The sequence below is a fragment of the Tachypleus tridentatus genome, chromosome 8, assembly GCF_004210375.1.
Source record: "Tachypleus tridentatus isolate NWPU-2018 chromosome 8, ASM421037v1, whole genome shotgun sequence".
Taxonomy (NCBI): Eukaryota; Metazoa; Arthropoda; class Merostomata; order Xiphosura; family Limulidae; genus Tachypleus; species Tachypleus tridentatus.
In genome coordinates this window covers 29,652,177-29,664,942 of record NC_134832.1, presented here as the reverse complement: position 1 = coordinate 29,664,942, position 12,766 = coordinate 29,652,177, and the positions used below count along the sequence as shown (strand labels likewise).

At 34.3% G+C, this 12,766-nt stretch overlaps 1 protein-coding gene across 2 annotated transcripts in view; it reads right to left on the bottom strand.

The window, feature by feature from the left end:
• Positions 1–6,760, bottom strand: part of LOC143222072 (uncharacterized) — a 73,973-nt gene extending 67,213 nt beyond the window's left edge. For both annotated transcript variants that reach the window (XM_076447942.1, XM_076447943.1), the window contains exon 1: positions 6,037–6,760. In XM_076447942.1, the coding sequence (XP_076304057.1) occupies positions 6,037–6,204 (168 nt within the window). In that variant the 5' untranslated portion in view covers positions 6,205–6,760. The remainder of the gene's footprint in view (positions 1–6,036) is intronic.
• Positions 6,761–12,766: the final 6,006 nt, after the last annotated feature.

Sequence of the window (12,766 nt, the reverse complement as noted above, 5' to 3'; positions counted from 1 at the left end):
GAAATTAAGACTGTTAACAATTGAAGTGGTCGATAAAGAAAACCGAAAGTGGCGTTACGAACTTCAGATTATATTCCTTACGAGACAGACGATAGTCAAATAGAGATCTTACCGATACATGTATGTAAATATTACCTTGATGTCATTGAGATAGCACATTAGATGAAATGGTGTTAATGTACATATAGCCACTAGAAAGTCGAACTAAAATGGACATCAGACTATAAACAGTGAAGTGAACGAAACTAAAGATCTATGTTCTTATCCAATGAATTTTCCTTCCAAATGTTCAACAAAATCCAATGGCAGTTTGTTCAATGAGAGAAAAGAATGGTACCGTAGTCAGTGTAAAACGTCTGTTATGAAGCATGGTGTTGAGGACCTACACAAATGGGATGGCACACTAACTGTTTACACGTTCAAATACTTTTTACTTATTCCTTAGGCTAGTTTATCAGCAACATGTCTCATCTGATAGCAGGGATTCATCTTCTAGCGAGACAATGATTTTAAGCATACAAAAATGTGATGAATATATATATTGATAATAAGAGGCCGATCAAAAATTCAAAACCATGGTTTAGCTTTCACAAAATCTTAGTATGTATTAGCACTTTTAAAAAAAGAGAGAAGGTAAAAGGCGAACAAACAATATGGTTGAATAAGAGCAGAGTAAGGAAAATGAATTCTGTGTTACATAAACTTAATAGACGTGAGAGTTGGTACTCATAGCCATTATGTAGTTTTGGTTGTCTGTTTTTGAAATTCGCGCAAAGCTACATGAGGGCTATTTGCGTTAGCCCCCCCTAATTTAGCAGTGTAAGACTAGAGGGAAGGCAGCTAATCATCACCATCCACGGCCAACTCGTGAGCTACTCTTTTACAAACGAATAGTGGAATTGACCGTCACATTATAACGCCCCCACGGCTGAAAGGGCAAGCATATTTGGTGTGACAGGGATTCGAACCCGCGACCCTCGGATTACGAGTGTTGCTTGTTATTAAGCACAAAGCTGCATAATGAACTATATTTGCTGTGGCCATTGTTGGTATCGAAACGTGAGTTTTAGCGTCATAAACACTCAGCCGCATGAATAAGTTCTCATTTTTCAACTTTAAAAAATTCTCATATAAGTAAAATAAAGTACTGTTGGCGAAAACAATAGCATAAAGCTCTAAGTATTTTGCAACATGGCATCTTTCCAAAGTCAAGATAAAAAATGGCATAATGAACCTATGAATGCTGTTAGAATCTGTCATCATAAAGTTGACTTAGTGCCATCAGCTTTTCAAACTGACATTTGAAGAATCGACTATTTGCAAACGTCCTTTATTGTACGTGACATATAGCATGTAATTCAGCAGGACATCCGAAACAGAAATTCCGCTTTACATTCTACTGCACATTATTGGATACATCATGCAAATGGTCGACGAACAAATAAAAACTAGTTATTTCAGTCTCTAAATTAGACTGATTGGACTAAAATGCTCAGAATGCGCTTGTAATAACTGTGTATTAAAGGACAAACGCTTTATAAATAATCAGTTAATATCACATTTTTTAACTTTTGCCTTTTTTGATGCTGGGTGTTCACTAGCAATGGAAACATTCGATCCTTATGTCTTTTTGATCATAAGTTTTTACTTACAGTGGCGAGGGTTAATAAGTGCTTTAAATTTGGTTGGCATTTTGTTATAAAGAGAACACATCAATAAATTAAACAATGCTTACTTCTTCTGGTACTTTCTGCATGTGTTTAGCATAGCCAGATTAAGAGAGTGAAATAACTATTCATTCCAATTATCCGTGTATAACTAATTTATAATATATATCTATAGTGAGCTATGTTCAGGTAATTTTTTTCTAAATTTCTATACAAGTTTTGTATGATGGTAATCTGTATTTAAGAAAGACGTAAAACTGTGATAATCCTTTTACTTGAATAATTTTTACAAATGATAACAATTATCTCATAGAAGCTTGTACCAATTTGACCTGTGTCTGTGTTCACTTCCCGAGGTAGGGCTAAGCTTTATTAAAGAGTGGTATTGTTATTTGTAAGAGTTGATATTTACTGGAGGTTCTTTCCATCTTTAAAAAAGAAGTGTTATAAAATAATTTATTAAGACATGATATGATAACAGAAAGGTAACATGGATTCACTAACGAGAAATCTTGCTAATCTGTTATATTTTTTGACGATATTACTTGCTATCTAGTGGGTGTGAACTTGGTGCACCTCAAGAAAACCTGATGATGAGTCAAAGAAATTCGAATTATGTTACATAGCTTTGAAGACCAGGTTAGATGAAGGAAGGATTATTCTTGTCCAACAAATAAACATACAGTTACACTTGAACTACGGATAGAAGTATTGAATGAAAATTATATTAACCAAAATAATGTAGAGCGGAAACGTTTTTTCACTCTGTCTCCACACATACACACGTTCGTTGGAGTGAAAAAAGTGGTGAATATTAGCTCATTTGATACTGTTCCAGAGTTTATAATTTGCAAATATTTACGTGGATGTATTTATAAACCTATATATTTCTGAGTAATGAATGATTTGTGCATGGGTGTTACACTGTTGTCTCCAGACAGTTAAGGTGAACTCACATCGCAGTTTATGTGACCTAATATAACATTCTAAGCGTATTTAGTTTGTTGTTTGTACCTCTGTCACATTTCACAGTAAGATTCAATGTGATACAATCACCAGAACACAAAATGGTATTCTTGCAGTTTTTTGTTTCAGCCCTTGAGACTTTATCAGTTGACCTTGGCAGACTCTTCTATATTTTTCTCTGTAACTTTGAGCACTGCTGAACTTGCTAGGCGGACCCCAACTAATATACTTTTTTTTCTAACTCTTTTAATTTTTTACCGGAAGTTATGATTCTTGAAAATGAAGCATTAAAGGGATGGTGAGACTATAACTACAAACATACTCTAGAAACCTAGGAGTAATTTGACATACAATTGAATAGTTCAGTGTGCAGATGTATATACTTACATAAAAAGGGTTAAAATTTCATTTGAAATAAGCAGGAGTTTATTTTTTTTTTCTAAACTGTTATGTACTCTTTATCTAACGCAATATAGTAGTGGTCAGACTAAAATTTATAAAGGTAAAGAAATTTTGGGCATTTGTGTACTTTACAAGAAGATTTCAAATGAACCATAAACAATTAGTAATAACAACTTAATACATGACGAGTACGCCCTCTATAGAAAAGTGATGAGATGACATTATATTGGACAAAGAATTTATAACAGGGAAAAATTTCACACACGTTTTACATGTGTCTTTGCCCATTTTAAGGATATATGTTTCTTCTTATTATAATCTCTGTGCATTGAAACTTAAAGAAAAATACATAGCCGAGTAGAACGCCCTACAAAGTACCATTGACAAACAGAGAAGAGGTATGTTATAGTATAGAGGTCGGCATGACCAAATGTTTCCTCTCTGTTTAACTGCTATTCGCTGAAGATTATAGACGAAAGTACAGCTAAAAAGAAAACACTAAAAACGAAAACAAGAAAAACCAGAGAAAAAAAGAATAACGACAGGAAGATGAAAATAAAGGTAAACTTGGCTAGATGCTATGGGTCTTCTCGTTATAATAATGTACTACAAAGTAAGGTGAAAAGAGTAGCTGATGAGAAAACTATCTGTGCTCTGCCTACCAAGGATAGCAAACTCGCTTTCTAACAGTGTGAGTCCGCAGACATTCCGCTGTGCCACTGGGGAGAAACTACAAAATTCCAGAAAATGAGAGAACAGGTATATTGTTGTACAAGATAAAGGCTAGCCTAGAGAAATATCGCATTTCTTCTCTCTATTATTTACGAAAAGTTGTGCGGATCAAAGTTGGGCTGAAGAGAGAACTCTGCAAAATATGAGAAACTAGAAAAAATATTGTATTAAGGCGGAACAGACCATACGCAAATGCGTATGTCGCCTTCAGGTAGACAAAAAAACAAATGTAGTTTTATCATGTAGCAAGTTCACCTTAGTGATTGTGTGGTAACTATAACAATGGACATTTTAATTCAAAATACCTCTGTTACCAATACACAAGTTTTAGTTAACATGTATGGAAATGAATGTTTCTTGTAATATATTTCTGAAAAATGCCTGAAAATCCTTAAAATGCTACCCAAATAGCTTTAACGTTTAGGCTATTGCTAAAAGCATTCATCGTGTGACAATTGTGTGTCACTGTAAATTAATAGCTTTAGGACATAAATTTTCATTTATTTATGATTATGATTATAAACATCCAAGACCCACCCTTTCATTAAACTTTATCAACTGAAAGCGCTAAAAAGAGGAAATAATGGTTTTAAAAAAAATTAAAAAAACAAAAAAGTATCTAATTATATACTCGAGATTGAGCAGTAAAATGAATAGCCATACCAGGGCTACTTTAATTATGATAAAACCTGGAACATAATACAGGGTGGATCATAAATGCAATCAGCACTTAAATTAAGGATTAATGGACTTCCAACTTAATATAACTTAAAGACTGTCTTCCATTTTTTTAAATATTACTGAAAAACTTTCTAGTGGGCCCCTTGTTACAAATATTTCAGGCTGTGGCACTCCACCCCCCCCCCACACACACACACAAAGTGATAGCAAATTACTGTACATACACTAAAATATGTTATCGCAATGGTTTTATGAAGCAGGCTTTTACAAAGAAGGTATTATTAGTATACAAATTAACAGCCTAGCTTGGCAAAACAATCTAATATTTGTTTTAGTTAAATTTTTATTGAAATGTTTAAGTAAATTTTATATGCCAAGGCAATAAATTAAGTGTTTTTATAATATTTGACTTATATCTTGTTTTAATTAATATTATTCACTACATTCAATAGTCAGCGTTAAAAAGCATGTCATAGAAAAGTATTTTCTATGCCGTTTTCTCTAACGAGATATTTCATTTATATCAAAACTTCTTGAACCTACGTGTTTTTAGAACATCATGAGATATTTTATTACATATCTGTTAATTCTGCACTGTACGCAGTGAAAATATACATTATGGTAATTGTTTTTTACTATTGCATAATTTCTTTCATTTGTGCAAGAGATTCTCAATATGAAAAATAATAATTTTTTTCCTGCTACTAATAATATGACACAATATACAATTCAAAGTTACGAATACTTGCAGTGTTACTAATACCAGTCAAAACACAGTTATTTAACTAGTTTCAGTAATGTTGCTGTAAAGGATAATTGTGTGGTACCCTTCTTGTCCCAATAAACTTACTTACACTGGCTTTATTATTACGATCGCGACGCTGCCAGTGGAACTTGGGACGGCCTTAGTTGAAAACTTAAGCACACCTGGTTTGTTTGTTTCGAATTTCGCGCAAAGCTACACAAGGGCTATCTGCGCTAAGTACACCTAGAAAAACATTAAAAACCAAAATGTCCAACACTTGGAATATAGGACCGCATTTGATTGTGATTTTTTTATTTGTTTTATTTTACATTTATGATGACTTGTCCATTAACTAACAGTATTCGTTAGAAAAATCACGCTAGAAATTTCGTATTTCATCTATAAATTACAGGTTGAATCAAATACAAGATCAAAGCTGTAGTTATGGTAATGGATTTTAATGAGTGATCTTTGACACGTCATTTCAGAACATAAAGTGTTTACAACCAGTAGATGTTACACGGTCTCTGAATGATTATTCAATATATTTCCAACAGAAAAAGATTTTTCCGTGGATTATCTCTTGAAACGTGAATCATAGAGTGGAAAAATATAAAACGTTGCGAGTAAAAACTACAACAATTCTAAAATATAAACATTTGACCGATCTTATTATCAAAAGATAAAAAAGCAATCTTTATTATATTTAATAAATAAACTCAACTGCTGGTATTGTTGAACGACGGTTACTGAGTACTAATATAAAAAAGAAAACGGAATGAGACGATATTATCGAAATAAACGATAACCGTTTATTCCGTTATTAATATGTTATTAACCTACCTCTTGACCAGTAGCTTTATTGATAGCCAGTTGTACTTTGCCATAGGTTCCTTGTCCTAACCGTTTGATTATTTCAAAACGATGTTTCAGTCGATGTTTGCGCTCGTTCTTCGTTGAAGCACGCGCATCTTCCCGCAGTAGTTTACTAGCATCTTCTTGAACTACCATTTTTGAACGTTGATAACGAGGTTGATTACTTTCTTTTTAACTTAATAATACGAAAAACAAGGAAAATTTAAATAAATTCAAGAGCGTTATTGTTGTCGTAAGAAACTTAGAAACTTGACATAATGTATCACAAAAGCCTGTTATGGATCAACTGGACTAGTTATATAACAATGCTTTCTTTCACAAGATTTTGCGTTAACTCAGCGTGAACACATTTTCTCAGAAATCATTTAAAATAATAACTTAATTTTAAGAGTTAAATATAAACGCATCCAACAGAGACATGACAAGCTTTCAATAAATAAGATCATAATCGCAAACAGTTATTTTCTAACATACAAAAGCCAAGCAGAATTTTGCATGATAAACCTAGTTCGGTGTAGATCACACCATATGGCTGCGGTACCGGATGTTCGACCGATCCGGCTTCTCATGCAGCGTCTGCTGAGGGGGGGTAGGGTTTACCGACTTCTACCCTTGTTCATTCCCACTTGCACTCTAGGGTTCTTTTTCTAGCGACAACTTCGTCCCAGACTATACAGTGCTCGCTACATAACCCCACGTACTATTTACGGTAACATCATGCTCCCTAACCAAGCCCCTCCCCCTTATCCAATTCAAAGGCTAACTTGGCATAAGCTTGACGGCAATAGAAAACTTTGCTAAGACCATGCTAGTCGCAAATGTAAATCAGATAAATAAATCAATAGCACGCTGAGAGTTGATATTATAGTATCTTCATCTATGAATGTCAAAATTAGTATAACTGTTTTGTTATTCACGAAATATATATTTACAGACCCGTGAGTCACGCAGAACCAGGTTTATACAGGATACAGTCACCACGGGGTCTTGTTTATACCTGAAACAGTCTACTTAAAGAAATAAAAATATATTAAAAATGTCGATTATTCATTGTATATATAACTGTGTTATCAAGGCCAAATAATTTTGTACCAACTGCATGCAAATCTACCCAGTTATTATATAGGTCAGCAGTTAATTTTTTGACGTCAGCGAAACTGATATGTATAAAAATAATTGTAGGTTTCATTTTTCTTTTGTGTATTTTGATGGTGGAACTCAACGAATATGTTTTGGGTTTCTCTTTTAACATAAAATACCGATCAACAAAAACATTTTAGAAAACAAGAAGGACAACGTAGCCTTTTCCTTCCTCCCGAGTTATCTGAACTAACGTGAAAAAAGACAAAAAAAAGACACGAATTAATACTTTTAAGTTTTGTTTTTATTTCAGTTAGTTCCCACCCCCATCTCAGTGTGTTAACGGTAAATTTCTGGATCTACAGCTCTATAATCGGGCGTTCAATTTCCCGTGGTTTAGAAATTTCTGCGTTGATTTGACATGGCAATAGATTTTTCACAAATGGATTTTCAATATGCGTATGCTAATATATAGCGATTGGTTATTACAATGAGTAATTAACTATTTACTTTGCAGTATCATTAATAAAGTTCAAAAGTTGTGGATATCAGGAATGTACAAACTCAGTTGATAAAATTGAGTGTTTGTAACATCTATGATGTTATTTAATATGGTATTTATATAGATCAGAATTAAACAAACCATAAACTCTTTCATCATATGAAAAAATGCAATGCAAATATTTCGCTGTGTCACAGCGTGAACTAAAAGGGCCACCTCCACTAAAATTAAATTTAAAATTTGGAGGAACGAAGAATTAGACGCCATCTTTTGACCACAAAAATAAACATATAAAATTAGGATTAACGTATTACATTATAGCAAATCGGCCCGGCATAGCCAAGCGTGTTAAGGCATGCGACTCGTAATCTGAGGGTCGCGGGTTCGCATCCCCTTCGCGCCAAACATGCTCGCCCTTTCAGCCGTGGAGACGTTATAATGTTACGGTCAATCCCACTATTCGTTGGTAAAAGAGTAGCTCAAGAGTTGGCGGTGGGTGGTGAGGACTAGCTGCCTTCCCTCTAGTTTTACACTGCTAAATTAGGGGCGGCTAGCACAGATAGCCCTCGAGTAGATTTGTGCAAAATTCAAAAACAAACAAACAATTATAGCAAAATTACAAAAGTTCAATGTAGCCTGGAATGCAAAATATTCTTGCATTACGTAAACAGTTTTAACATCAATAAACAGTTTAACACTTGTAATGCAAGCTTAAGCACAAAGCTCCAATATAACCGTAGCAAACCAACAATATTCGGAAAACTGTATCTTGGCGCGTCAATTTATAAACTTCAGGCGAGATTCTCGAAAGTTCAATTGTCAACAGTGCAAAACATGTATTGTTGATTCTTATGCTCGTGACCCTCCTACAAACGTAGAGAACAGGCGGGACTTTCGCAATACACATTTAACAATATAAGCTACATGCATTTCTAAATATATATTAAACTGAGACAATCACCGATATTAAAATAAATATATAATATACTATCCAAAACAAGAAACGCAAAAGGGATATTTTTGTTATTTTAAAAAGAAATGTATGTAATAACGTTACAAGCTCAGAGTATGTGATGTTACACGTGTTAAGGCATTGATTGTCAGACCAAAATGACAATAAAAGTTGTGCACTTTGAAAACGGAGGAAAACATCGGATTTTTTGCCAAAACGCATGCGTGTCCAATAAATTTGTTTGAGAGATCTGCATGTTCTGCAAGTGCAACATGTGCAAAATCCCTAAAAAAGTGACGGGTTCTCGGTTTCCATAGCTCAGTGTTAAGCCACCGACACGCAATACAGTTACGCCAAGACTGACTGAAGCACAACGCAAGAACGCCATTGGTCGTTGGAAGCAGACGAATTTCGATCAGATGTTGCCAGAGCTGTGAATGTCCACCCAAGCACCATCACAAGGCTATGGAATCGTCACCAACAGCATGGATCAACTCGTGACCGTCCACGATCTGGCAGACCTCGTGTGACCACGCCCGCACAAGATCGCAACATCCAGTTACGTCACCTTCGGGATAGGACCACCACTGCGACGTTTACTACCTCAACCATAACAGGGCTGCGTAGGATTTCCGATCAGACCATACGCAACCGTCTACGAGATTCTTAGGCCCCATGTGCAACCCATCATGGTGAACGTCAACGACGTTTTTCAACACGACAACGCCCGTCCTCACACAGCCCGACTCACCACTGTCTTCTTGAGACACCACAACATCAACGTTCTTCCCTGGCCCTCCAGGTCACCATATTTAAACCCCATCGAACATCTTTGGGACGAGTTGGACCGACGTCTGCGACAACCTCAACCGCAGACTCTACCTCAGCTTTCAGCAGCTTTGCAGGCTGAGTGGACAGCCATTCCACAGGATGTGATTCGTCATCTCATCGCTTCCATGGGCAGGAGGTGCCAAGCAGTTATTGATGCTCATGGGGGGCATACTCGTTATTGACGTTGAGTGACGTTAAACTTCACCTAGTGAGCTTGGACTTCGCCTTTGCAGACTTTGGATGTTCAGCAGTGAATGTGCAAAGTTTCACACATGTCATACAGAACTACCCGGAATAAACTTGTTAACAATTTGTTTCATATTTTGCCTTTTGCGTTTCTTTTTTTGCAGAGTATATTAAATCCCTTATAGTATCATAATTAGGAATTTTATAAGCACATGAAGGAAAGAAGGAATTTATTTCAAAAAACTGATGTCCGAGAGAAATCAGTTATTAGAGGTCAAAATGTAATACAAACATTTTTTTTAAAATTCAATCAGTAAAGTACTTAAGCTACACAGAATACCATTAGAAACATTAGTTCTGAAAGTTTCGATACACCTCTAGTGTAATAAAAATTTACTAATAAACACGTGAGATTTTAACACAGTAATTAGTGTAACAGTTTTGTGTACACGAAAAACGTTTATCTTGAGGATTTCATTGTTTCTATAGGAAAGTTACACAACAGACTATCTACCCTCTATCTACTGTGAGGAATCTAACTACAAAATTTAGTATTTCTAATCTATATATTTATAGCTGACCCACAATCTCAAGAAAAATAGCAGAATTCAAGAAGTTACAAGTGTACTTACACCATTCAGTTTTAAAATACAATATTATTATTAGCATGTAGATATACTGATACAAAGCTGAAATGAAGATAAAATTACAGTTTCGTAATTTAAAATTATGGGTTAAAATAGTTTTTGAAACTTTTTGGACAAAAATGAAAGTGATTGGATTTCAAACCAAAGTGTTTTAATATAAATATCTAGAGCTTAATCATGAAAATAAACTATGAACTATTAAAATTCATTGTTTCAAACCTACTGGTAATTCAAGGGTAAGTCTAGGAGCTTATAGAGATAAAATCAGGTTTTCGATACCCGCAATAAGCAAACCAAAGATGGTCCATAGTGGAGCTCAGAAATTAACAACAAATACATACACTTTTCAATACTTTTTTAAAAATGAATTTAATTTCAAACTTACGTATTTTTACCAAAAGTAAGTTATTGAGTTACTTACACTCTGTTTGAACAATTTAGGTATGACACACTAAAATAAGAAATGCTGGTCTTGTGGTTTATTGAGTTAGTGCATTAAAGATCCAAGGTGTAAACCACAATATACAGAAGTAAATATATTCCATACCTTTTTGCTTTTGGAGTCGTAAAACCATGTACTCCTTTTTGTCCAGCGATAAGTTTGAGGGTTGGAATGTTAAAAATCGGGTTTGGAAACCCGTGGTTACATATCTAAAAATAACGTTTTATTTTTATACTCTATCTAGCCTTGACTTGAAATGCTGCAAGCTATATCCTTCTCTGAATGTGACAGAAACACTTTACTTTTCTATTTAAGTCCATAGATTATACATTTTCTAAATCAAAGCCAGTAAAGTGACTTAATTCTTTCTCCTTCTTTAAAAAGAAATCGAAGAACTGTAGGAAAAGAGTAAGCGTAAAAATTATTATAAAAATCAAATTCACTGTAGTTTTATGTTTCCACATTTTTCTAAGTTTATTCTTTGTGGCTCAAAATCACGGTTGTATATAAATAATATTTAAGATCTACATTTTGTTTCTCATAAGTCTCTTTTCTATAAAGAAACATAGTAATAAATAAATTTGAAATAAAGTTCACAAATGAAAGACCAGAAATTGAATTACTTATTTTGCTAAAGTGACTGAGCATTTTCAAATCTCAAACGGTGACTTTAACTAGTGATAATACTAAGTATGAGATTTATATATTATCTTTTTTAACTAAAAAGAAAAAAGAACAGAATTAGTTAACATAACAATATTGATGTTTCAGGTAAATTTGGTATTTTTAGTCTGAAATACACGAAATACGACACTTTGTTCAAACGGCCCTTTCAAAGACTATTATTGTAGAGACATAGTCATTTGTAAATTAGAACTACTGAAAAAAAGAAGGACAACCATTCTTAAGCACTTGCTATCTAGACGTCCACTTTCAAACAGTTACGTGATTGACCCTCACAGGTTTAACGTTGCAGTAACTGAAGATTATGGCTTCAAACTAGATTTACTGATGTACTAAGCTGATGGTTCCTGTATTGCATTTGCTATTTCAGTGTACCGAATGCTTGTTTGTTTGTTTTGGAATTTCGCACAAAGCTACTCGAGGGCTATCTGTGCTAACTGACCCTAATTTGGCAGTGTAAGACTAGAGGGAAGGCAGCTAGTCATCATCACCCACCGCCAACTCTTGGGCTACTCTTTTACCAACGAATAGTGGGATTGACCGTCACTTTGTAACGCACCCACGGCTGAAAGGGCGAGCATTTTGGCGCGACTAGGATGCGAACCCGCGACCCTCAGATTACGAGTCGCACGCCTTAACGTGCTTGGCCATGCCGGGCCGTACCGAATGCATCCTGTTCATGTCAACCATAGTAGCTTTATTTATGATTTAAAGTCGTTCTGCAAAGAAGTATCTTTTTTTTTTTGCTTTGCTTTTTAAGTATAAATTTACACAAATTCGAACTTCTGGCATTGAAATACAATTTTTAGGGCAATAACTTTATTAAATGTTTTATTTTAATGATTAAGAAAAAGTTTGTGTTATAAACATTTGGTGTAAAACCTGCAAAAATGTTTCTTCTCGCATTCTGGAAGCAATGAATGTTTTGAAAAAGTTATTTTAATGTCATATTGTAAAATAATGGACTTTGCATATGGCCAGAGACATCATTACTGCTTTATACGTGAATGTTTTATTTTCTCGTGGTTTTTCTATTAAGATGGGTTACTTCAATAAAAATTAACAGAAATTAAACAGTTGAACATTGTTTTTTTTTGTGAAATCATTGAACGTTACTACCAAACTCTCAGATTTTCCAAGGTAGAATAAAATTTGTGGTATTTGCTAAAGATCTGAACACAGGTAATCTCCACGAATTCTTAAACCACACAGATGAAACTTTTTTTTAATGAAATGTGAACGATTTATTTTATTTATATGGTGATGTTAGTCAAGTTATTAATTAAATTTTGATTTATTTATTCAAGTAACTCGCTCTCTCTCAGCATTTACGCTTCACAGAAAGAAATACAGTATAGAACTGATGTAATGAA